At 43.0% G+C, this 27822-nt stretch overlaps 1 protein-coding gene across 1 annotated transcript; it reads left to right on the top strand.

Moving 5' to 3' along the window:
- On the top strand, positions 1-27717 carry SPINT1 (serine peptidase inhibitor, Kunitz type 1). The gene is made up of 10 exons (XM_056851468.1): positions 1-430; positions 13646-13797; positions 20168-20303; positions 21098-21268; positions 21922-21948; positions 22844-22969; positions 25570-25620; positions 25829-25999; positions 26650-26706; positions 27509-27717. Exons 1-10 carry the CDS (start codon positions 1-3, stop codon positions 27715-27717), a joined length of 1530 nt encoding a protein of 509 aa, XP_056707446.1.
- The last annotated feature ends 105 nt before the right edge of the window (positions 27718-27822 follow it).

The raw sequence follows: 27822 nt of genomic DNA on the forward strand, positions 1-27822 counted from the left end.
ATGGCCAGGCGCCTTGGCCAGCTGCGCGGGTTGGTGAGCTTCCTGGTGAGCGTGGCGGTCTTGGGCCAGGGAGAAGGGCAGGCGGGAGCCTCCTTCGGCGAGAGCTGCCTGGCGCGGTTTACCGCTGGGAAGCCGGAGTTCGTGCTGGACATCGACGCCTCCGTGCAAAACGGAGCCACTTTCCTGGCGTCTCCTCCTCTGGAAGGGAACCGGGACTGCATGAGAGCTTGCTGTAAGAACCCGGAGTGTAACTTGGCCCTGGTGGAGCAGAGCCAGGGAGAGGAAGACACCATCCAGAGTTGCTTTCTCATGAACTGCCTCTACGACCAGGCCTTTGTCTGCAAGTTTGCCAAGAAGGACGGCTTCCTCAATTATATCGAGAGGGACATGTATGAGGCCTATATATCTATGCTGGGACAAGGCAATGGTGGTAAGGACAGCAAGGTGTTCTTGGGTTTGGGGACAGGTGATGGGGAGTGTTCAGGTCTGGTAAAAGGAAAGACAAAACCAGTAATATTTATTTCACACTCCACTAGCTTCAGTGGCTTGTAGAAAGAGCTAGACGTTAAAAGAGGATGGGTTTATCAATGACCGTTTGTTCTGATAGCAAAATGAAGCCTCCATGGGTATAGGCAGTATATGCTGATGTTAGGTACAAACAGTAAGGGAAGACCCCAGTCTTGTCTTCATGCTTCCGTTGTGAGTGTCCAGAGGCTCTCTGTCATTGCTGCTATTGGAAATAAAATGGTGGCTGTAAGATGAAGTTTGGTCTGATCCAGCAATAATTTAAACACTACTAAGTATCCTTCACATAATGTAGAGTATGGATTTATCCTCAACAGAAGTTGGGAGTGAAACACAATTGCGCTGACACCTAATTTATTTTATTTGTATCCTTCTTTTCTTCCATTTTGGAAGACCCGATGGCATAAATTAAGTTCCCAAGTGGTCTCCCCAACCAAGCCAGAGCCCTGCTCACTTAACTGCATTGGCCAGGGAGGGCGGGGTATAAATTAAATAAATAAATAATTGTTACAGTGTAAGACCAGGATCTGGGAGACCCGGGTTTGAATCCCCACTCTGCTATGCAAGCTTGCAATCTGCGGCCAGAGTCACATATTCCCAGCCTAACCAACCTCACACGATTGTCATGAGGATAAAAATGGAGGAGAGGAGGACAATGTAAGCTACTTTGGATCCCCAATGGGGAGAAAGGTGGGATATCAATGAAGTCAATACACAAGTGTCATGTCCAGGTATTATGCAGACCTGCTTATTGTCTGAAGTATTAATGTTAGCTGCAACAATGAATCCCTTAATTATTTTATGATATCGATGGCTGTGTGCTCCAACATTGTTAACCAAGTACATAAAACGAGGCCTGCTGGCATCAATGAAGCATAGAGACTTAATTTTTTTTTAAATTAAGAGGCCTGCTGGATCAGACAACAGTCCATCTAGTTCTGCAACCCGTTTCACACAGCAGCCAACCAGTTGCTTTGGAGTGGCCAACAGGGCACAGTGACAAGGCCTTCCCCTGATGTTGCCTCCTACCACTAGTATTGAGAGGTTTGCAATCTTCTTCAACTTTTTGAAGGAGGTTTTTCTTCAATGGCTGGTAGTCACTTGAAGGCCAACTCTTTCATGAATCTTTCTGACTCCTTTTTTAAGCTATCCATGCTCATGGCCACTGCATCCACTAGCAGTGGATTTCACAATTTAATTACATGTTGAATAAAGAAGTACCCATTGCAGAGAGTCTCAATGAATTCATCCATTCCAGGTTGGGGGATGTCATGCTACTTGCAAATTATCAGAGTTTTAGTGTCACATTGAGTATTGGCTTCCTAATGATGAGGAAAGGCCAAGGCAGAACTTCCATGTGTGAGACTTGGGTTGATATTTCTATTAATTCTTTAAGTTTGGTGGTTAGCCTTGATGGTGATGCTTCCCTGAGTAACCTGGAGAAAGGACTGTGTGTGTTCTTGCACATATGCTTTCGTAGGAAATGGCTTCTATGTTGCTTTTTTCACCTCCGTACAAACGCACCTCTATTAAGATCCAATCCAACACAAGCCTGTGTAAAAGAATCACATAGGTTACCCAAGGCATGGAGCATTCCAAGAATATGCAACTCAACTTGGCCAGTGGTCGGCAAACCGCCCCCTTGAGTGCGGCTCTGCCACAAATCCCCGCTGCCCGACGAACAGCTGATGGGCGGGGGGTTTAAACTGCTCAGCGCAGGCAGCTTGGAGCAGTTTAACCCCCCCCCCCGCCCATCAGCTGTTCGTCGGGCAGCCGGGCTGGGGGGGGGTTTAAAGACCCCACCCCCGCCAGGCTTCCCGGGACTTCCCGGCGCCTCCCCCGGCCAGAAAAGCGGCAGCGGCTGCTGCTGGTAGCCGAGCGGGGCGGGAAGCCTGCGGCTGGAGGCGCTGCTGCGCCCCCCACCGCCCCGCCCCGCTCCACAGCGCCCCGCAGGGCGCAGCGCCCATCCGCGCTGCCGCCCCCCAGCTGCAAGCAGGGGCGATGCCACCCCCACCCCTACGGCCTCTGGCGTGTCTCCAGGCAGCGCGGAGCAGTTTAAAGACCCCCCCCCCGGAGTCCCGGGAAGCCTGGCGGTGGGGGGGGTTTAAACTGCTTCGTTGGGCAGCTGGGGGGGGGGGCTTTAACCTGGCTCTCAAAAGAAATGTCAATTGTTGTACTGTTGATATTTGGCTCTGTTGACTAAAGCGTTTGCCGACCAAATACACCATGTTGAAGAGTCAATAGGATGCCGTGTAACCACCTGAACTCTTTCTCTTTTTTAAATTATTTGGCTTAAATGTTGCCGAATGCCCAGGTAATGGGAGAAGTGATGTTCTTATGCTTTATATAGCAGCCTTGAAACTTTTCCTGGTGCATAGTTTAAGAAGCCGTTGAACTTTTAGTTCTAGGTACTGTTTTAAGGATTCCACTGCATGGGTATCTGTACCTTCCCATTTTATATAAAACATACCATCTCCTCAATGATTTTATCTTGAGATGGTTTAAATGCTTTTTATTCTGGCAAAAGATATAACTAGGGTTGCCAGGTCCCAATTCGCCAGCAGCAGGAGGTTTTGGGGTGGGGTTTGGGACAGGGAGGGACTTCAATGCCATAGAGTCCAATTGCCAAAGCAGCCATTTTCTCCAGGTGAACTGATCTCTGTCGCCTGGAGATCAGTTGTAATAGTACCTGGAGGTTGGCAGCCCTAGATATACTTCAGAACCGTTCTAAGTCCTCTTGGACTATACTGTCTCCTGTCAAACCAAGAAGGTTTCACCGAAGACGGAGAACACCATCCTGGGAGGTTCTGTATGGACTGTCAAATGTCTGAAAGGTTAATGATTTTTACAATGATTTCTACATGATTTTTCCCCTAGTTTTTTTTAAACTTTGTAACCATTGGAGGTTGTTTTAAATAATATACTTTGAGAAAATGGCACCAGAGAAAAGAATTCTTTTCCTCCCCTGATGCTCTTCTTATCCTTAAATCACAGCTCCTTTGCTGCTTTATGGGAAAAACAATCATAGTGCATCCTTCAGAGATTTCTGGAAGGCTTCCCCTTTTTATCTCTGTATTTTTTTTTAACTTGGTCCAGGATTGAATTTAAACAGTGGGTCTCCTATTTCTACTGTGAAAGACTGAAAGTCTTTTGGTGTTATGGCTGGGGCCATACTTCAGAAGTTGTCGATCTTGTTGAGCCTATGAATACTTCTGGAATTTGCAGGATGGGGAATGGTCAGCACCACAAAATAGCTGCCATGGGGTGCTGGGGCCAATCAACTAATATATGGTGGTTGAAGCCAAGCCCCCGCCTATTCCTACAATGGAGGCAGTTATTTCTGAACACGTGCTCCCTGCTCATACAAAGTGGATGTCTCCTGGCTTCTACTGAAGCTCCTCCTGCTCCAGAGATGTGCAGGAAAGCTAGGGCGGGCTCTTTTCCATGGTAAGAGATGCTTTGTCAAATAAATAAATTAATGCCAGGAAGCCCATTTGTAGGTAGCATGACACCCACAGGCTGTCATGTTGAGGGGTCACTGCTCTACTCCAAAATAACTTTTTCCATGTCTGCATCAGCAGTAACTGCTTTAGCTTTTCAGTTTTGTCATCACACTATAACTATCTGTAATCATTCTCCCCTCTCCTTTTTTGCACTTCATACTGGGAATAGTAAGTACATAAAGATGGGTGCTGAAAAAATGTCCTGTCTTCTTTAGATCTTTGGATGCTCAAAATTAATTCAGATTTTTCTCAGTTGTAACCAAATCAACTTTAACACCTAATAGTTATTGGCAAAGTATGAACTGTTCAATGGTATTTCTATTAAATTAGTTAAGGAAGTTGCTTTTTTGTAAATACATACTATGATGCAATGAAATTCCACGTCTATGACATTAACCTAAAAAACTTTCCCAGATGGTAAATGGGAAGAGCAGTAAAGGGTGTTCAGGCATATAATGGCTTGAGAAGGAAGGGGCTGGATCAGACTTGGATGATAGACTAATTCCATAGCTATGACATACTAACTAGGTCAGGAGGTGGGGAATTCTATGTCTGAGCAGGACAGGTGAGTGCATCACTTCCTTTGGGTGGAAGAAAAGAGTGAAGTTCCCCAGGTGTGTTTTCTAGGAGATCTGACTAACAAAGCCTTGGGCTGTGAGATTACTTCATCAACCTGGCAAATGGTTTGGCATTTACGTCATTTTCTCTTCGTGACCCTCTTGGGAACTTACAGTGAGACTGTTGTATAGGAACTACAGAATTTACCTACTGCCTGTGCCTAGTTTGGCTTAATTGTATAGGCAAGTCTATGCAGTTGTCTTGGATAATAGCATACAAAAATCATCGCGTCAACCCCTCAAGTAACAAACCCAACAGCAGAATATTTTAAATTGTGATGAGTTGGAGTGGCACTAAAATATTTTTGGTGGGAAAATGCCCACCCAGCCCAGTGCATGGTATGGTATTTATTTTAAGGTTTCCTGATGACTATTGCCCATACCACACTTCCCTCATCATACCACCAAGCACAGCTGTTTAAAAAGGCCAAAGACATATTTAATTACTGGCATGCCAGTGCGTGGTACTATTTACATACAGCTAGCCATTCCGAAGTATATTGTGATGGTATTCTTGAGGTACCCTCTTCCCTGCCTTGTTAAAGCCCAGTTACAACCTATCCCCCCTTAATACCAAGGAGGAGAACAGAGACTGAACACAATAAATGTTTTATTTTACAGTGAGGGGAAATTAAACTGGGGACGCTCAGGACCAGCTTAATGCAACTGTGAGAGAGAAATTGAGAGAGAGAGAAATTGAAATACATACTGGGAGCCAGCATGGTGTAGTGGTTAAGAGCGGTGGTTTGGAGCGGTGGAGTCTGATCTGGAGAACCGGGTTTGATTCCCCACTCCTACACATGAAGCCAGCTGGGTGACCTTGGGCAAGTCACATTCTCTCAGCCCCACCTAGGGTGTCTGTTGTGGGGAGGGTTAGGGAAGGTGATTGTAAGCCGGTTTGAGTCTTCCTTAAGTGGTAGAGAAAGTCAGCATATAAAAACCAACTCTTCTTCTTCTTAATATATACAAGTGGGGGACCCAAAAAGACTTGTGGGGGGCATCTCATTTTCTCTTTACCCACTGTCTTCTCTTTCCCTTCCCTGAAATCCCCCCCATCGTCATCTCCCCTTTCCCTCCCTCCTTATCTCCTTCCCACCTGCCAGCCAGCCTACCTTTATCTGCCCCCCATCTTCAGCTCTCTCTCCTCGCCTCTATCTGGGAAAATAGTTGCACCAGTGCCAACCACTGGTCTGGGTTCAGTTGTACAGTTCTGTCTGCCAGGCTAGGCCTAGTTGTGCAGAACAAAACTTGCAAAGATATTAATAGGGCACCTCATTTCCCCCTGTATTGCCTCCCCCACTATTTCTTTTTTCCTTCCTTCTGGAAACTCACCTTTCCCTGCTTCTTTCTCTCCTTCCCACCTACGCACCAACCACTTATCTGTCCCCCATTTTCTGCTATGTTTATTATTTGTTTCATCTATACCTTGCCTTTTTCACAACCGGGATCCAAAGCAGTTTATATAATTCTTCTCTCTTCCATTTTATCTTCACAAAAAAACTGATGAGGTGGTCAGGTTGAGAATGGGTGATGGGCTCAAGGTCACCTGGTGAGCTTCAGTGGCAGAGTGGGAATTCGAACCTTGATCTCCCAGATCATAGTCTGAAATTTAACCACTACAACACACTGTCTTTTGCTGAGTGGTTGCTGTTGAACAGTAGCAAGCAACCAAAGCCTAGGTGAGTCATTGAAGCCAAAAGGTTGCGAGTTGCCTGGTGGTTGTTGCTGGGCCTGGCCCCGATACGTCCTCCCTTAAATGACAGAGCAGCCCTGGAAAGGGCCCTGCTGCCTTCATTGCCTTTTACTAACAGAAATGAAGGCTGGCAATGCTGTTGTGGATGCCTAGCAATTGCCACTGAGGACATTTGTTTCTTAAAACTGCAGGTGCTGCTTCTACTGTTTTGGGGTTTGTTTTAACCCTCAATGTAATATTTTTAAAGATTTTTCTGCAAAGTTGGGTTTTTAAAAAAAGTTTGTTGAAATAACTGTCTTGTCTGTTCATGCCATCATTGTCTGGATCTGGGAATTCACATATTTGGCTATTTTGGCCTATGGCTGTAAGAATAAACATCTCTCTCACATTTGGCTATTTTGAGAATTAGATATATGGAAGATGATATTGTCACAGAGTAGAGAAAACACCACTAACTGTTGAGTTTCTCAGGTTTCTGATGTCTGGCCAGGGGTAGGCAACCTGTGGCATGCCCAACTGTTTCTGGTCAAGTACAGCCCTCAACATACTCTCTCATTTTTAAAAAATTTGCCAGCACTCCAACATCTTCCAAGGTACTTGGGTCCCCAAAGTTGCTAACTCCTGTTCTTGCTAGTACCGAAAGGCAGGTTCCAGAGGATTTTATTAGCAACAAGATAGCATGTTGTTTAAATCATGACTACGTAAGTTGATTCTAGGTCTAGGCAAACCAGTTCAGTGGGAATTGGAATAATAATCTCCTTGAACTTTGTCTGTTTTTTAGGGCTGCACCTTCTTTTAACATTGTGACATCCTTGGAAACACAGTACATTTCCAAAGTCTTAGCATATTGCCTGGGCAGAAGCACCCCAAGCACGTATCACCCTAAGAGCAACTGTGGACAAAACTGAATTCTTATCTGAATACTTGGCATACAAATACTTGAGTAATATCCACAGATAAAGGAAAAGTTGTGCATATGGCATTATTGTATTGCAGGTTATACATGTGATGAACTATTCCACTAAGTTCTAATTCCTTCTCTAAAAGTGGTTGGTAAGCCTTTAAAGCCTCTAATTTCTTTAAATTGCTTAGATAAACATTGTTGTTAATAGTGTTGTTTCATAACATTGCATGAAATGTCTGTTTCCTAAGAATGGTATGGTCCCTTTAAATCCTCAGGGTCGGCAAACTGAAGAAGATTCGAAACGCGTCTTTGCGACGGACCCACCTTGGACTGCATTGTTGTTTTGTTTTGTTACTATTGTGATTGTAATACCACTATTGTTGTGTATTGCTTACAACCACCACTATTGTTGTGTATTGCTTTTAACCATATCTTTTTTGGTTTATATTCAGCCTGGGAGGCTTTATTTTTGTTTAGCTGTTCGGCTTTCCTATATTTTCAGCCTATTGGCACTGCCTTATAAGCCCTGCGAGGCTAGCCCTGTGAGGCTATTGTGTGTGTGTTTTTTGACACACTTTTCATTTGTTTTGGTGGTCTATTTTCAATACATTTGACAGTAAGACAAACACAATTGTTGTTTTTTGATATTGATGTTTATTATTTTGAGCCACGTGCTGCCTCTTTGTACAACTGCCAGGTAGTAGCAGGAGATCCCCTGCTAATTCAACTGATCTCCAGCCGATAGAGATCAGATCACCTGGAGAAAAATGTCCGCTTTGGCAATTGAACTCTATGGCATTGAAGTCCCTCCCCAAACCCCACCCTCTTCAGGCTCCACCCCCAAAATCTCCCCCCGGTTGCGAAGAGGGACCTGGCAACCCTAGTTGCGCAGCACTTTTTTAGCATACAGAAGCCCCTCTCCCCAGTGTAAAATTATCTTGAATAGCTGACTTGGAAAAGGCCTTTGGCACAGACCTTGAAAAGCTGCTGCCAGCCAGAAAAGGCTATAACAGAATAGATGGGCCAGTGATCTTACTCTGTATACAGCAGCTTCATATGTTTTCATTTTCTGAATGGGTTTGCTAGTATATTGCAGCCATCTTGAGTTTTCCTTTCCCCTTTGCTGAAAGAAACCCTGGCAATAGCAAGTTTGTTCAGACTAGGGGCTCTTTCACAGAATTCTCAGTGATGTATAATTACAATTTATTTTGTTCACTAATTACGTGGTGTAGCGGTTAAGAGCAGCAGATTCTAATCTGGAGAACCAGGTTTGATCCCCCAGTCCTGCACATTCTCTCAGAACTCTCTCAGCTCCACCTACCTCTCAAGGTGTCTGTTGTGTGTGTGGGGGGGGGGAAGGGAAGATGATTGTAAGCCTCTTGGTGACTCCTTAAGGGCAGAGAAAAAACGGGGTATAAAAACCATCTCTTCTTCTAATTATTGTTCAATGGACTTCCCCCTACCAGACTAATACAGCTACAAAATCTTGATCTAAGCTTGTGACAAGAATATGCCATTTTATCTTTTTAAATTTCCATGTTGCCAAGATTGCTCCTGCCAAAGCCAAAGGTCTATGTTTGCCTGCCAGAGCCAAAGGCCTCCTTTCTACAAAACAGAATTTTGCAGGTTTGATGCTTGTGTTCAGTCGTGTCCAGAGTGAATTTAAGGGATGATCAGGTGCCAAATTAAATCTGTCTCTTGTTTTCAAAGAGTAGGTCTATGGGTGTGAGAACTGTTTGTGTTTTTTTTTCTTCATGGGGTTCTTGAGTGAAATCCATTGCCTGCAGTCCAGTAGGTAAATCCAGTTTAGGCAGATTCTGGGAATGGCTGCAACCGGATACAATGAGAGGCAGGGCTCCCACTGTTTGGCAGATTATGACTTGTGTACTGCAAACACCCTTCAAAATCTTTGGAAATAAGAGTCTCCCATATTACAACTGCTGTGACAGCCATTGTCTTTCCTAGTGTCAGCTTGCTTGCTGGCATTCAGGGCTAGTAGCAGAGGATCTATTCTGGCAATCCTTTGCTGCTACCTGACTACAGTTTGGCTTGAATATCCATGTGCTGCTTATGGTACGAGAGCATAATGGTATTTTAAACTATTCCATAAATTCCCATAAATTACTACAGCAGCATACAAACTGCTTTCATGTGGCTTCTTCCTACGCTACTCCAGTGACATATAGATTGAAGACGCCGTGTGGGCGAGGCCAATCATACTTTTCCCATGACATCTCCTGGTCGGCATGAGGAACCGTATGTTCATCTCTGCCCATGTGCCTCCTTTATCCATACAATACACAAGTTGTTGCCGAAGAAGTTACAGGAGAGTGACACTCACACCACAGCAGTAGCTTATTAATTGGATCTCAGGCGCAGCCAAATAGAAGTGAAGGCATTTCCCAGTGGAGAATTTCCTTAGAGAAATGATGAAAAGTAGTTTGTGTATATAGCACAGTCCATTCCTTTGGGTGTGTCTTGAGTGTTCTGGCCACAGCACACTGTTAACCACCAACCGAGGAAAGAAAGACAACAATCTTGCTTCTAGGATCACTTTCAGTATTGAGACTTGGTGGAATGATTGGCAGCAAGGCAAGCCTGATTGAAGTCACTGGAAACTTTCTGGTACCTTTCCACTTGATTTCAAGCTGTAACTTGTCACCTCTGAGCTGCCAGCAAGTGCTCCTGCACTGTGTCTTGGTAGTGAGTGTGCTGGGTTTCCCCCTTTTTTGGCACGTGGCTGTATGGGATAAAACGTCATGTGCATTTTATGAGATCAAGGACTGAACAGGAGAGTCTGCAAGGTGGCTCAGCAAAATGTCTAAGGACCAGTTTATACCATTAGCATAACTGAGTGGTAATGCTTTTCTGGATAGTTCCATTTTGGCTACAATTTTTTAAAAAATCATTTCATGAAAATAAATTTCAACATAAAGTTTCTACATTTCTACATAGCAAGATTTTTCTGTGATCAGATAAAGGGTTGAGTGTGTATGTTTAAATGGGGAAGCATGCAAAATGTACCCCTCCTTGCATCCTGAGGTGGAAAAGGTCAGGGAAGGTGTTGTCCACTTGACTCTGCTGATTGTATGAACTGGCTCTTAGTTTTAAGTATCCAGTTAGAAATCAAGGCATGGTGAACATATTCATATTCAGAATGACGATTTCAGCCATTGAGACAATACTGCCGTCTACAAAAAGATTAAAAACAAACAAAAACAACTAGTAGCTATTAGCCAGCATTGGTATGTTCAGAGGCACTATATCTCTGAATGCCAGTTGCTATGGGGCAACAGCAATGACAGGTTATATAGTTTGTGTGCCATTGCTGGGGACATCTGGCTGCCCACTGTGGGAAACAGGGTGATAGACTAGATCAGCGGTTCCTGAACTGTGTTCCACGAAACATCTAGTGCTCCGTGAAGAGAACAGAAAGAAAAATACTGCTGTCATTCAGTTTAGTATATAGGTACTAGGTGAAAATTAGTGCTCTGTGATGAATTTCTCTCCTGAAAAGTGCTCCATGACTCAAAAAGTTTGGGAACTGCTGGACTAGATGAATTTCTGGTCTGATCTAGCAGGGCTGCTCTTATGCTGGCTGTACTACTGGAGTTCCTGCAACATGACAAGTGATTTGATCAAACTGATAAGTGTGTAACTGGCAAGGAATTACAGCATTTCAGTAAAAGCTTTTTCAGTGCAAGGTCAATGTGGGGGAACTCCGGCATTTAATGACTCTTCCAGTGTTTTGCCAGTTCCTCATATCTTTGTTCCACATGGTGTCACTGGGTCCTAGATTATTGCCTGGACTTCTGAACCTCCGTAATTGCTGGAGCAACAACCATATTTAAGGAGAATTACTTCCGATTTAGATTTGGACAGCTGTGGGAAACAATAGCTAAACATTGGTCATACTCATTGAAACAATAGTTTTTGTAGTTGTTGGTATCAGTTCTGTTTGCCATCATTTTGGGAGTAAGTCTGTAGCTGAAGGATAAGGAAATCTCCCCCCTCCCCCAAACAACTACATGCCATGTTTCTAGTATCTTATCCTTGGGAAAAGATAAGTCAGGTAGGAACTAGTTTACACTTTGCTCTGTATCTACCAGTACCTTAAAGCAGCATCACCTGTCACAGCAGTACCTGGCATTTTGTTTATTGACATTATTTATGTCCTACCTCATAGCCAGAATGGTCTTGAGGCAGTGTCTAGAGCTGTGCACCATTTCTTGGGTATTTTTGGGTTCGAGTTTAATCTGGAAATTTTTGAAAAAGCAGACTCCTTTTATTGGCTTTTTTCAGATTGAACTTTTTTGGGTTTATTATACCCAAACCCGAAAAATATGCAGCGCAGAATCCTTATATTGGCTTTTTTCAGATCGAACTTTTTTGGGTTTATTAAACCCAAACCAGAAAAATATGCAGCGCAGAGCTGAATACTGGCCTCACTTACCTGCTGGCTGAGTCCTCACACCACTGCCTCCAAAGTCCAGAACTTCAGAGGTAGTGGCAGCAAGGACTTTGTTGAAAATAATAACGCTGAGACGGTAGTTATTAATCAAAGTAACAAACTTTATCTAATCTATAGGGAAAAGGTAAAACAGGAAATTCCTGATAAAATAATAAACTCCTAAACTCTCCATAGTTGGCTTACTAAAACATTTGGTTACATACCAACAAGCAATTAGGCACGGCCGGCCAGTGGCTATATGACTGAGTTACAAATTAGCCATTTTACTAAAATCTCTACAGGAAACCAATTGAGCTCGTTAACCAACTCAAACAATGATGTAATTCAAATTGACAAATCAGTTTCTCAAACACATCAAATAATACATAGGATTGGCTAAAAGCCAGATTTCACTTCGAGGTCAGGTCTATGATGTTGCTAAACAAATACATTAACCCCATAATGACTAAATTTAGATTTTGACTATTACAACACCCCTTCTTCAAGATCTAATCATTTCAGTTCACATAAACAATGACATCATTAATCATCAAAATTTGTCACATTAGGATCAATCACATTCAACAGTTCACGAAAGTGTACAAATTTCTCTGTTGTCAGTGGCTTAGTCAATTACTGATTTACAATTTGTCATACCGACTGATTCAATAAAGTACATGATTTTACGTTTCTGATTTAGAAGAAAATTTCCATCGTTGAGTCTTTCAATCTCCATTTCAAGGTAATGTCTTTCTTCTCCAAGTTGTTTAATCTCTATGTCCTCTTTCAGTTTATCAGCTATTTCTTGAATATCCTCTTTATGTTGACAACATATTAACAAATCATCCACCTTGATAGTCAGATATTTGAAACACTTGGTTATTATCATTAGCATTTCTGCCATCATTAGGTCTTTGCTTATATCTTGTGTTTGATCTACCACGTAATGACTTAAAATCAAACACATCAAATAATACATAGGATTGGCTAAAAGCCACATTTCACTTTGAGGTCAGGTCTATGACGTTGCTAAACAAATACATTAACCCCATAATGACTAAATTTAGATCTTGACTATTACAACAGACTTAGCCAGCAGGTAAGTGAGTGGGAGAGGGAGGGAAGGAGGGAGAGAGGGAGGGGGAAAATGGCAGCATGGCCAAAGCGTCCCCGAATAATGCTGGGAAAAAATTGGCATTATTCAAGATCTGGTTTTCAGCTTTCTTTAATTGACGCCATTTTTTTTACGCCCCCCCCCCCCCGAAAAATACTGACAAGTTATTTTTCATTTTTTCTGGTTTGGCTTTAGTCGAATGCTCACCCCTAGTAGTGTCTCCTTCAGTTCTGTTTGTCCTCATTAGCACTATTTCTGCGGCTCAATATGCTTTCCTTTGTTAGGCCACAGAGGCCATGATATGCCACAAGCATGCTTCTCTGACTGGCCTGTTGCATCCACTGGAACTCAGAGGAGGTTGATATCCTGCTTTCTACTTCCACTTTGGAAACATAACCCTTTCCCTACAACTTATGTGTGTCTGAGGTAGGGAGGTGGGATCGCAGTGGCAAACTGTAGCCCAATTTACAGATGTTCACTTGAATATACACAAAGCAACAACAGTTCAATGTTGGTCAGTAGTATGAACAGCTGCCACCACAATCCCCCTCCCCAGATGTGTATACTATACCCATGCAGGTTATCTGGTAAGGGTGCACGTCTAATAATGCAGAACTGAAAAACTGTGATGTGATATGCTTTGTGGCATTAAATGCTATTTGCTGAGATATACGTATGGAGTATATATTTTAAAAATACGAATCTGACTCATTTCTATCCCCTTATCCATGGTGCATGTGGACAGGCACATTGGTTGCTTCAGCTTAATTTTGTGATTGCTCCTTTTCAGTATCCAGGCAGATGGTCCTCTTATTTCATTCTTTTGTTGGGTCTTGCAGGTGATCGGCCCCCAGTAGCCCGTGCTCGGGCAGACGTGAAAGTGCAGCCTGGTGAGCAAGTAATACTGAGGGGCGCAGAAAGTTCTGATGACCATGGAGATTTGCGTTATGAATGGACACTTCATGATGGTGATTCCCCCGTGATTATAGAGGTGAGTATGGATAACATTGTAAAACCATGTCTTCTCGAACAGTAGCTTACAAGGTCCACTTAGGAATGCTCTCAGCCTCCAATACCATGTAGTGAAACTCCTTGACACGCAATCTCCAGCATAGTTCTGAGTAAGTTGCTGATTCCTCCCTTCAAGTAAATTAATGGAAATTATATGCAAAGGAAGCAGTTTGGTAAGTAGAGCCCAGAGCTTTTCAAATTTCTCCCTTTCTGGCCCCTTCATTTCTCCATACCTCTAAACTGGCTTCTGAAATCCTTGTATTCATTAATGAGTAGCTTCATCAGTATTCTAAGTACTTTTGTTATATTAATATGCAATGGCATAATTAATAGGTTGTGAATTGAAAAAAGCAGAAAAATAAACAAACATGGCAATATTTTAGTAACCCTGCCAGCTTTCCCCATTACAAAAAAATAACTACTCCATTTCCAACAACATGAGCTGTGTTTGTGTGTTCTACCTCTATTGCATCACTGTCGGAATTAGATGAACTCAGAGAAGTTCTGAGAAGCTTATTGCTTATTATGGTAAAAGGGGAAGAGGGAGGGCCTTTACAGCAATGGCCTTCTTCTGAAATTGGTCTCTGTTTGCATTCTGGAAGTGCTGTAAAACCTTTTTTCCCTCAAGTCTTTTGGATTTCTTTCCTTAAAGTGGCAACTGGATGATAGATTTTTCTAGATATTTAGTAGTGCAATGCTAGGGATATTTTCTCAGAAACAAGCCCCACCTAATAAAAGTGGGGGCTTACTCCCAAGTAAGTGTACATTAGGATTGCAGCATAATTCTGTTTTTATTTTACATGATTGTAAATTTGTTTTTCTATGTTGGGCTACTTTGAACACATGCTAGAAAAGTCCCATGATGGAAAGAAGGTGGGATGTATAAATAAATAAAATTATGGCTGCCCTATGCATAACTAGGGTTGTTAAGCTCCAGGTGGGGCTTGGAAATCTCCAGGAATTATAACTGGTTTCCACAATACTGAGATCATTTCCCTTGGAGAAAATGGCTGCTTTGGAGGGTGGACTGTATGGTATTATACCATGATGCAGTGCTTCCTCTCCCCAGGCTCTGCCCCCAAATCTCCAGGAATTTCCCAACGTGTAATTGGCAGCCCTATTGGCTTAGCAGAAAAAAAGAAAGAGTTGGCAAATATGTTCAGAAATGGGGCATTGTTGGCAAAGTGAAAGCCAAGTAATCTTTGTATGAAGGTGAACAGCAACAGGATTAAAAAACAGTGCTATTCAGGCCAGAGAACAGACTGAGGGCCTATGCCAAGGGTGTCAAACTCATTTGTTAGGAGGGCCGGATATGACATAAATGTCACTTGGTCGGGCCGGGCCATGTGCACACAAACAAGAAAGAAAGAAAAAAAGGAAGGAGGGAAGAAAGAAAGAAAGAAAGAAAGAAAGAAAGAAAGAAAGAAAGAAAGAAAGAAAGAAAGAAAAGGAGGAAGGCAGGGAGAGAAAGAAAGAAAAGGAGGGAGGGAGACAGAGAAAGAAAGAAAAAGAAAGGGAGAGAGAGAGACAGAAAAAGGAGAAAGAGAGGGAGAGAAAGAAAAGGAGAGAAAGTGACAAAAAAAGAGGAAGAAAAGAGAAAAGCCTTTCCCCCACACACACCCGGCCGCACATGCGGCCCGATGCGACCAGGCAGAAGCCTTCCCCACTCCCTCCCCGGCCACGCACGGCCCCAGGAAGCCCAGAAAAGGCTGGGGGAGGGGGAAAAGGAGGACTAGGTGCCTCGGCTCCATGGGCCGGATAAAAGCCCTTCGGGGGCCGGATCCAGCCCGCAGGCCACATGTTTGACATCCCTGGCCTATGCTGTTGAATTGTAAAAGCTCAGCAGATGTCCACCTGACTGGATGTGAGGTTGCTTGGAAGTCCCATGTGAGCTGTTTTAAGTAGAGTAGGATACAGGTGTGTGTGTGTATATATCATGGACACATTGTATTTAAATTTGATTATGTGAGACTCGGACAGATCTAAAAAAGGACATAAGTTCGGTTTGTATATTCTTGGAGTGTCTGCATACATATTTTCGTGAACTCCTGTGCCTGAAATAGAAAAGGCAAACCCAGTTTAGGCAGATTCCAGGAGTGGCTGCGGCCCAACACAAAGAGAGGCAGAGTTCTTGCAGTTGTTAAAACTCAGGCTGTCAATCTTAAGAAGTGCTAGAAAACAGGAGGAAGATGCTCCAGCATTGTGGTTGTTGAGTCAAGCCCCTTTCACATTGCCATTCCAAACCAGTCGTTATCCATTGCTGGCCAGATCCCAAGTAAAGCAACATTGGGGTGGAGGTTTCATACAGCAAATTTAAATCCATTAATGAGCCATGTCTGAAGTGCTCTGGCCATTTAAACTGGCGCTTTTCCCCAGACTCTTTGCTGTGAGATCTATTTTAACTTTTTTTAAACATTCCAACTTAGCGCTATAGCGCTAGACCAATATAGCAATTGAATGCTATATTGCCAGCATTCAGCAAGCATCTGAATGCTGGCAATATAGCACTGAATTACTATACTGGTCAAGTGCTATAGCGCAGAAGTTAGAATGTTTAAAAAAAGAAGGAAAAGAATGCACCTAAAAAAGGGGGGGCACTTTCATAAGTGCTGCAGACATTTCAAACAACACACTACAGCAATTCCGAAGTGCAAAGAAGACCTGAAAATGAAATAAAGGAGTTTTTTTGGGGGTTTTTAACGCTCAGCCCCACTTTGCGAATGGGACACGAGCGGATTTGTATGAAAAAGTTTAAATAACCTGTTAGCAGCTGGGAGCCAAAATGGTTGTGTCTGAAATGACAACCAAAAAATCTGTTAACAACTGGCTGCTTAAATGGATGCTAAAGGCTGTTTGAAAGGGACCTCAGACATGCTGCCTCTTCTGGCACCAGGGAGGCAGCAAAGGACTGCCTTCTCCCAGGCAGGACAAGAGCTGGCAAGAGTATCTGTTTGGGGGAGCTGTTCTCTGTCAACCTCTGACAGTGAAAAAGATTGGACTGATACTCTCCTACTGCTCATGCACAAGGGAAGTTTAAGAGCTTTGAAGCCAGAACATGGTAGTCTTAATGGGTGGGCGATTTTTGCTTTTGTTTAGTACATTTTTATCCCACCCTCCTGGGAACTCAGGGAAGAGTATATTGTTCTCCCCCTCCTCAATTTTAACCTCAAAACAACTCAGTGGGGTCGGTTAAGTTGAGAGTGTGACTGGCTCAAGGACACTCAAGTGAGCTTCATGGCAAAGTGGAGATTCCAACCTGCTTATCTCAGATCCTGGTCCAGCCCTTCAACCACTATACCACACTGAGCCCTAACTTAAATATTTATATTTATTTTATATGTTGATACTTGATAAGCCAGGGAAATGGAAGAAAAACACACCCCTAAATCTAAACTACAAGTGCTGTCTTAGAGTCCTGTACCTTAACTGTATAACTGCTGTTTAGATCCTGGCTCAGATCCAGCGGACTGTTTCTACAAGGAGAAGGATTTCTGCCTGTGGAACAAAACTTTCTGTCCTTCCCCCTCCCACTTCAGCCCCTGTTCACCAAGAGCAGCATTTGGGGCTGGAGTGGGGCTGGGGGGAGTGTGTGACGTGTATTTCTGTATGAGGTCTGAAATCCACACCCAACAGAGAGGGGACAAAACAAACCCTGAATCTGTAACCAGGAATCTTAACAGACTCTGTTGCCTCCTTTAGATGTGGACAGGTAGATACATGTGTAAGTACATGTGGATTTCCTGTTGCATTTGGTTTCAGATGGCCAATGAGGGACAAACTAATGTTAACATAATGCAAATAGAGTCAAATGACAATCCCCTCTTCTCACATGAGACTATGTTAGAAGGGCTGTGACCCCAAAAGAGACCCCAAAAGTGATATATGAATGGTGGTTTGAGGGTTAAGGATGGTTACATAAAGGTTTCATAGATTACAGAAATGTATACTTGGGTTTCTTGGTGTATTTGTCAGGGCTGTTGAATGATTTATTACCTAAAGGAAAAGAAGAAATAGCAGCAGACTAATCTATATTTCCGTAGCTCAATAATAAAATAGCCAAATGGCAAAATAAATTTGTGTGTGGGTTTCCTATCTGGACCTATGAGAAGTTTGGGCAAATGACGACTTTTGAGGTATTCTGAAAACAATGTATTGGCTCACAGAATATGAAAGCAGCAGGTAATGTTGTCCATGCTTTCAAAATTTGCATTCTGCACAGAATTCCGTGTCTTGGAATGCTCAATGGTTAAAATATACTGTGTCTTTACGTTTCTGCAAGTCTCTTAACATTCACGAGCCTAGAATAAATGAAAAGATTTTAAAAAGAGGCTGAAGGCTAATGTCAAGTCACACCCTTCTGCCAAGATTTACCTTGTGCAATGCCAAGTGTGTATTATGGGGTAATATATATGTACACCCTCGCATAACTGCCTTGCACAGACGTAGTGCCACCTGTCTGTCTTCTTTCCTAGTAGCTCAGACCTTAGACTTTCTATGCAATCTTTGGCTACTTCCTTAGTCCCACCCTTCTAATTGAAAATTAACTAACTTCTATGTTATTTGCATCTAGAAAGACCAAAGTTTAATTCCTGGCATTTTAAATTAAAGGATCTCAGGCAGCAGATGCTGAGAAAGACTTTTCTCTGCTGGAGACCGTGGAGAATGGCTGTCAGAGCTGACAATACTGAGCTAAATGAACTAATATCATGACTTGTCATATGACAGGTTCATGTGTGTAACTGTGTATGTTCAAGCCTGTTACTCTTCCCTGCTGTTACGTCTCCCCCTGGCTCAGGAGGGGAGGAATGCTGTCTGGCACGGGAAGGGAGCCCAGGAGCCTCTCCCAGCATCTGCCTCTGCTGCTTGGCCTGGCGGCTGACCCAAGCTCTCCACCATTTTGAAAGAACATTGTCTGCACATGCTTAAACAATGGTCTTTCAAAAGTCGGAGGGATTTAAACTCTTTGGTTTTTTAAATTTCCGATTTCTTTGCAGACCTAGGGGGTCCCCTAAGTCTGCAGAAAAACCTCTTGGGATGAATGTGCCCCCTATCTGTGGATTTAAGTATCCATAGGCAGGGGGCACACTTCAGAATTAGATATATAAACTCCTCAGCACAGGGACTTGTTACTCTGTATTTAAAGGTTAATAGTGTGGCTATGTAAATAATTTTACGAGTCCTTCAGAATGCTCAATGTACATTGTCTCACCTAGACCATTGAACTCTAAACACAGCGTTGCCAGGTCCCTCCTGGCCTCTGGAGGGGGATGGGGGGTAGGGTTTCCAGATCCATGTTGGGGACTCCTGGAGATTTGGAGATGGAGTCTGGGGAGGACAGGGACCTCAGTGGGATACAATGCCATAGAGTTCATCCTCCAAAGCATCCATTTTCTCCAGGGAAACTGATCTCTGTTATCAGGAAATGAGCTGTAATTCCAGGGGATCTCCAGGTCCCACATGGAGGTTGGCATCATTCTCGGAACATGTTGGAAGAACATGTTCTTATCTGTTGGAAGAAAAGTGACATTTTTCTCAGCTTATCTTTTGCTTAAAAAAACCCAGCTGCCAAATGAGATTTCTTGTACTGTTGGCTCAACAAAGAGCAAAACAAAATGCCCGTCCGAGTCTACTGCTCAGATTAAAAGATGGCAGCTTCCCCTGGTGAACAGATGAGGCCAGAATGATGTTGCCAACTGTGCCTGAGCAAAACTCTGCTTGTGGGACTAGTTTGTCAACCTTATTAAGTACAGCGACTTCTTGTTCACTTGTTTCCTGTCCTAAATTGTTGTACATCATCTACTTGCCCCAGAAATGGCTGCAACCTGTTCTTCCGTCAGGCAGAATGGAGATGTGGTACCATTTTGGTGTTCTGGTCCATAAACTGTGTTGTTAGAGGATCACAGACATTGTGTGTCTTCCAAAACCAGTGTCAACATGTTTTGTAAAGCTTAGCTTATAAATGGAAAACTAATATTTTGTTATCTAAAACGTGTACTGCGCATGCAAGGGATTTCTAGTTGTATGGCATGCATTTTCTGGATGAAATGTAATTGGTCCTCAGTCCTTTGGGTGAAGGGTGCTTTTTGATTGAATTAGAACAGTGTAAAACTAGGAATGAGCAGAGCTGCCAAATAAATGTTTCTTACCATAATTAAACTTCATTTGCTTCCTTCAAAATTCTCCCAAACCCTCCAAATTCACCGCAGAAGTAAAGCACCTTCTGGAGCAACTCTGTCAACCGTTGTGTTTTGGTTCTTGAGCTAATGTGGGTCAGTGGGGCTGCAAGTCCCTTTGTAGAGCACGTTGTTGCACTTTCTCAGGGTCCTTTTCCTTTTATTTTGCATTCTTAGAAAGAGAGCGATCATGCAGTGGTCACCAACTTGAAGGAAGGGATATACGTCTTCCGACTGACAGTGATCGATACGGCTGACCAGCAGGACTCAGTCGATGTCACTGTCACTGTACTGAATGCAGAACAGACCACAGGTGCGTTAGACCTAGATACACCGTTGATACTGTGGAGAGGGCTTCACCTGAAACTGGTAACTCTGGCTTTCATTTGTCTGCTGAAGACATTGGGGAACAAACTAAATATTGGTTGGAAAATTGAGAGGTCAGTGTTGGAGTGGTCTGAAGACCATTAGGCTATAACAATATTTCCAGCTTAAATCACTGTGGATGGGGCACTGTGTGGGAACCTTATCTGAGTTTTTTGAAGAACTATGAAGTGGTAATATTCTAGGTAATAGTGTTAATATTCACATTGCTCCTCAGTGCTGTGCACGTTGTTCCTTTTAAACTGAGCTTGGAATGGACACATTTTTATCTTTTTTTCTTCCAAGATGCTTAGGATGCCAAGCATGGCATCCTTCCCATTTTATCTTCACAACAGCCCTGTGAAGTAGATTAGACGGGGACTGACCCAACAACCCCCAGTGAGCTTAACAGCAGAGTGGGAATTGAACTCTAGTCTCCTCAGTTGTACTCCACCACCTGCTCAGCTACTCTGCAACTTTAGTATGGTTTCCAGGGCAAGACTTGTTCTCAAGTAGCAAGGCCATGGCAGAACAACCCTCCAGATGTTAAAGTTTGCTAAACTGATATGTTAATCATGGATATGCATTTGGTGGGACTTGTTGCTTCTCCCTCCCTCAATAGATGCTCTTGAGGATTGTTAGTAGGTCCAGCTCGCAACTGTCTGTGGAATAAGCTACTCCTGCTTTACGCTCTCTGTGGTCACATTGAATGTGCTAAAATAACTGCCCTTTTGTTTGTTCTAGAACACTGCTTGGCTCCTTCGAAGGTGGGGCGGTGTCGAGGTGCCTTCCCTCGCTGGTACTATAATCCAACAATAATGCAGTGCGAGAGCTTCATCTTCGGGGGCTGCAAACCCAACAAGAACAATTACTTATGGGAAGAAGAATGCAAACTTGCCTGCAAGAATGTTGCAGGTACGCTCCTTGGAGAAATCCTGTTACCAGATTTCTGGGATTCAAGGGGGGAGGTGATGACATCAGTGATTATTTTGGCAGAATGGACCAGCCACGATGTGCCCAGTATGCTGAGTTGCTGTTTCTGAAGTCCTTGTATTTACCTATGGAGAAAAGCAATGGACTGTATTGCTCTGAATATTGTGCAAACTTCTATGCTATATGAGCTTGGAGTTTGACAGTTTCTCCAAAACACTTCCCTGGAAGATTGATAGAATCTTGCTGTTGTGTGTAAACAATAAGACCTATTTTTTGGTCTTTCTACTCTTAGCTTATTATAGGATGCAAGATGAGAACTGAATATGGCCCTAAATTAATCCAGACTCACTTCAGTTTTGTACCTCAGCCGCCTGTTGAATGCTTTGATATAACTACTGAGCAATGAGCTTTTGCAGTATATAACATTTCCTTTTTCCTCTGACCATTATTCTCTGGTATTAACACAGTGGGAAGACCTGCTTAACAGCTTTAGATCCACTTGATTCTCTGTACTTCAGCATGTATCACATTTCATTTGGAGATGAAAGCTAAGTCATGGAATCAGGAAGGACTGTAAGCAATTATTCTACTAAGTCAGGGTAATGTCATACCTCTCCCACCTTCTTTTTCTTCAGGTGCTGTTGAAGAACGGCAAGAACCAGGTAGGCACTTCCAATCCCACTTCTTTCTTGCTGACTTCAGCACTCAATACCAGTCTTCTTTGGCTAGTTTCTTAGAGGGTGGCAACAGATTATGATTAAGGTATTTGTTGAGGATTCTGCATTTCCTCCCCACCAACAATGTACACAATAGAGGAACCATTGGTTGTCTTTCTCAAGCTACAGTCCTATGCACATGTATGCAAGTCCTGTTAAACTCTGGGGTGGGGACTGCTTTTGGGAGATCACACTTAGGATTGCCCTCCTCCCTTAATTTCTCTTTATCATTAGATTTCCTTAGGGTATTAGAGCAAGGGAGGCAAGAAAAAGTAGCTCCTATTTGATTTGTGTCTTCCAGCTTTTTCTGCCTGTTGGTGGGGGAGCCTTCAGGATTCTCAGCAATTAGACTCTTCATGCTATAAGGCTGCTGTTGTACGGCAAGTGTAGGGTGTAGTGAAGATAGGTTGCCAGCTCCCGGTTAGGAAATACCTGGAGATTTGGGGGCTGGAACCTGAGGAGGGCAGGGTTTAGGGAGGGGAGGGACTTCAATGCCATAGAGTCCAATTGCCAAAGTGGCCATTTTCTCCAGGGGAACTGATCTATATCACCTTGAGATCAGTTGTAATAGCAGGAGATCTCCAGCCACCACCTGGAGGTTGGCAACTCTAAGTGAAGATTTCACTGTGTTCTTTAAGCATTACAAAGAGGAAGCTTTTCTTGCCTTTACTATGTATATCTTAGAACTGTGATTGGGCCATTCTGGAGCGCTACTGTCCAGTCCTGCTCTTCCTGAGGAAGACTGGTCAAAAGCAAATCACTTCCTGGAGCATCTGGATGGTAGAAAGCGACATTTGTCTGCTAAGCACACAAAAGACTAAAATCTGTGTTTCTCACACAGTGTGCAATGAAGAGTGCCCACCCTACTATTTCAAATGCAAAGATGGATGTTGTATTGATAGTTTCCTGGAATGCGATGACACCCGTGATTGCTCAGACGGGTCAGATGAGGAGTCTTGTGAGTCATGTAAGTAAATGAACTTCTGATTTGGATGCCTTGGGTGGCATGTTGATAGAAAATGGGAGCCTGTCAAACTGTCCTCCTCCTCCCTCTTAAGGAGGCATAGCTGAGTGTTAGAGCAGCTTGCAGATCACAGGTTCAGTCATTGGCATCCCCAGTTGAAAGGATTTTGGGTAGCTTGTGCTAGGAGAGACGCCTCCCTAAGATTCTAGAGAGCCACTGCTCCTCAGAATACACTACATCACTGGGCTAGAGGAATCGTTTTGACTCTGAGGGAGCTTCATATTTGCTATCTTTTGATGACTGGCTTCCTTGCGCTTCTTCCCGGCTTCTCTGATAGTAACCAGTTTCCCTTCTATTCCCATTGTTTCAAATATCAACATTATGCTTGTAGTTTGCAAAAGTTTTTGCAGCTGCTGCTCTGTCAATATGGTTTATTTCATTTAGATCCTTGCCTTAGGTCTTGGTATCGAGGTCTTCTGTTGGATATCTTTTGGGACTGAAAATAAAAGCTTCTTTCTAGTATAGCAAATGGAGGGTCTCCCTCCCTAAGAACTACTTTAATTAAACTACATCTGGAGTGGAGATGATGCATCATCTCATTTGTCATTGCAAGTGAGAGATCATCCCCTACAATATTTAGCCATTATATTAACATATCCCATGTAGCCTTCAAAGTCTACTCTGAAATTTGAAACAAATTCCTAGGGGTGGTTTACATATGCAGGCCAGATGCCTCTTTTCTTTCGACCCTGGGTTCAGGCTCATGTAGAGGTAGTTGAGAAGCACCTGGCTGCATTGAATGAGTACAAATCCCCTGGGTCAGATAGTATGCACCTGAGAGTGCTCAAATAACTTTCTGGAGAGCTTCCAGAGCCTTTGTCCATCATCTCCCAAACCTCTTGGAGGATGAGAGATGTGCCACAAGACTGGAGGAGGGCGAATTGGCATCCCTTTGAGCATAATCATTGCTGCTTCCTTGTGCCTTGGATTTAAAATCCCACTATGACAAAGCACTTCAGCTCCTTCTCTATAGCTTTAGTTGATTTGTTTCTCTGTGGTTCTCTTCCATTTTCCTGCACTGTGTCCATCCCGCCTGCATCTTTGGGTGACTGGTTTCAGGTTGCTAGTGCTTAGAACAATGGGGACTGTTAGCAGAAGCGAGTAAACTTGGTGAAACCTTTGAGCAATCAGAACAAAACTTCAGGCAAGTAATACTGAATTATGGAAGTGCCTTTCAACAGCAGCTCATTCCACTTGTGTTTTCCGCACCAATCATCAATGTACTCACTGCTGGTCTATTCAGCACAGCTTCTGTGCACGTACAAACTGTATTTCCAGTTGGGAGTGCTGCTTTTTGCAGGATCATGATTGAATGTGGAGAACTCTACATATACAATTTGTGCATGCATAGCAGTCATATTCAGCATGTGAGGTAGGGTTGCCAACTTCCAGGTGGTAGCTGGAGATCTCCCGCTATTACAACTGATCTCCAGGCGACAGAGATCAGTTCAGAAAATGTCCACTTTGGAAGGTGGACTCTATGGCATTTCGTTACGGTACAGTCCTGTTTACCTGTGCAAAAAGGCCTTCTTGAATAATTCTGTTTTGCATAGCTAGAGCGTGTTTTATCAGATGCATGCAGGGAATCCTCAGTCAGCAGTAGTGGGGTTAAAAGTAAAAGGTATCCATTTTATTTATTTATTTATTGAATTTATATCCCGCTCTGTCAATGCCAAGGTAGTTGTGACATTTCTGTGCAAAACTCAGAAGTACAGGATAAACATGGAGATAGATCATGATGGGTAGTCGTGTTAGTCTGTCACTAGCAATAGAAAAGAGTAGGAGTCCAGTAGCACCTTAAAGACTAACAAAATTTCTGGCGGGGTATGAGCTTTCATACTTCTTCAGATACAGCTAGATGGTGACCATTCATAGCAGCTGCTGCCAGTTTAAACTGTGGTTAGTACAACTAACAGTGCAGTCCTGAGCACAGTTGTCTCCTTTTAAGTCCGCTGACTTCAGGGTATGACTCTATTCAGGTTTGCATTACAAACTGTTAAATTTGATCCAGCGGTTATCCTGCAATAAATGTTAATGTTTGAGGTGCTGCAAAACTCCTGTTTTAAAGGACAGAGAATAATTTTAACCCCTATTGAAATGTATTCTTCATGGAGTTGTGATCTCTGAATGATATTTATTTAATATTAAATAAACTTTAAAATAAAAGAATTATATCCCAGGAATTGGTACATATTGTGCTGTTTAGGAAGTAGCCGCAGAAAGAGGGGGCCGAAATTGTACCTTGTGTAGGGTGGCAACATACTTGAAACCAGCTCTGTCTTTTCTTCTCTCTGTGACTTGCAAACCCAGAATAAATTCTGCAAAATATTGCAGAATGTATATTAAAGATAAGAGGGAAAACATGCTTGTTCACATTATTTATTTTTATCGGAGAGTTTACTTTCTTCTGGTGCAGAATATGGATTGGCTGGTAAAGATTGTTTTTTTTCCATGTAGGGTGTTTTCCACATTGAGAGTTATTTTGCATTGTGGTGTGAAAAGCTCTGTCATTCTGAGCAGTTTTCTTTTGGTGTCTTTCACAGATGTTCAAGCATTCAATAAATTACAGAAGATCAATGTTACAGCCAGCCAAGGTAGGTATATCACGGGTGCTGGTATAACAAGCTGCACATTTGGCAAAGGTCCTAATGGCTACATCTGCCTTCCCCAAATGCAGTTGTGGCTGGAGAGAACAATAACTGGACTTGAGTTGCATTTCTGTAATTCAGACAGGGTTTGGCAGAAATCCTAAGTTGTATAGGTAAGTATAGTTTTGATAAGCACCGATTATTCTCTTGCCAGGTCACTGTGTTGATTTGCCAGACACTGGGTTGTGCCAAGAAAGCATATCCCGCTGGTACTACAATGCATTCGCTGAGAAATGTGATCGCTTCACCTATGGAGGCTGTGAAGGCAATAAGAATAATTTTGAAAAGGAAGAAGACTGTATGAAATCCTGTGAAGGCATCACGAGTAAGTAAGAACCTTAAGAGGTGGAGAAGTGTGTAATTTACCCCAGAGACAATCCCTCTGCTATAATTTTTTGGCACTGTGTAGGCCAGTGATGAGCAGAATAAGGGTTCATTATCCTTCAGCTGTAGAGTATCCCTTAGCATACTTTTTCAAATTGCTTAAATTTATGGAGGATGTTGAATAATCACTCCTTCTAAGGCTTACAAAGCACTATTCGCGTCCTACAGTAGCTGTTTCCACAAAGTTATGTGTTTGAAAACTGAGTGCCTAAACCAACAGTACAAAAATTAATCTTGGGTGTCTGTAAACAGAAATTACATTCAAAAGAGTTCAATATGTCTTATAAAGCTAGCCAAGGAAAATAGAAGATGATACTCAACATTACCTCCCCTGGTAATCTGTGTTAATGCAGGAGATGTATATTGGGCATACAGCTTAATTTGATAATCTTCAAGTACATCCTTGTGGGTAACAATTTGATGCAACTTCTGAGATGCTTTGACATAGATGTACTTAATGTTTTATTGGGTTGTAAAGTTTTTATAGAATTTCACTTTTTTTAAGTGCCCAGTAAAACATTATGTCTTTGAAGGGCTTTTGCTACTTTCAAACATAATTATAAGGCACTGTATTACTCTTTCTCTTTGCAGAGGCCGATGTGATTGGCCAGAGGTTGAGTGGATACGAGGCTCGGCGTGCCCATTTAAGTATGTAACTGAACCCCTGTGGGGGTAGGGAATTGGGGCATTTCTACCTAAATATACTAATGCATGCTCTGATATATCTGAAACTATTATGAAAAACTGCATTATTATGAAAAACTGCTTTTATATCAAACTATTATGAAAAACAGCACAAGCCTTGGTCTAGAGTGCCTTTTGTGATGCATAAAGGATTTTCACAGGGGTCAGTAATAGTGGGGTCTCTTCCCAGAGTTCTCCGCAGCACAGACATCTCTGGGGTTTGACCTAACTCCATTCAGGGAAACCAGATAGGAATCCTCTGTGGTGCATAAAGGAGCATATGAATGCTGGTTGTAGCTCCTTCTCTGCCCTCCTCCCTTCCCCCCCCCCCCCCGCAAAGTTATGCAACATTGAGAGGTCCAAGGTCCTGTCTCACTTAAGGACATACTGGAAGCAAGCAAACATGTGGCTCTTCCATATCCATTCAGACCCACCTTGTACAAACTTGGAACGATCAACAGCATGACATCTCTTGTTGCTAGCCCCCTCATTCACTAATCAATTAATGCAGAGGCCCAAGTTATATGTTTAAGAGATGTGTCCTGTGAGTTACAATGCCAGCAACTGGACACTTTACTTAGTCCTTTACTAAAAAGGTGCTGTGGTGTCCAGTATATCCTAAACATAATTTTTTGCTGAATAAATCACAACTTAGGGTCCATAGAAACAACAGGTATAAAATTTATGGTCATACCCCATTGCTGTGCTTTTGTGATGTTTGTTAATGCCAGCTGAGTAAATGGTGCTTCCCCCCACGTGTCTACAGGCTCCTTTGAAGTGGCCATTGCCGTGCTCCTTGGTGTCTGCATTATGGTTGTATTGGCAATCCTGGGCTACTTCTTGCTCAAGAACAGAAAGGCCTATCGCCGGCGACGCCAACCAGTCACTGCTGCCAACTCCACTCTCTCTTCAGTTCTCTCCACCACTGAGGACACCGAGCACTTGGTTTACAACAGTACTACGAAGCCTATTTGATCCCCCTAAGAGCTGCCCTCCGCTTCTGGGGAACGGGACAGTTTTTATTTACTGTTGATGCTTTTGAAACCAAGGCCTACTGCTGAAGGATTCCCCACCCTCCTT

This window comes from Euleptes europaea, chromosome 6, assembly GCF_029931775.1.
Source record: "Euleptes europaea isolate rEulEur1 chromosome 6, rEulEur1.hap1, whole genome shotgun sequence".
Lineage (NCBI taxonomy): Eukaryota > Metazoa > Chordata > Lepidosauria > Squamata > Sphaerodactylidae > Euleptes > Euleptes europaea.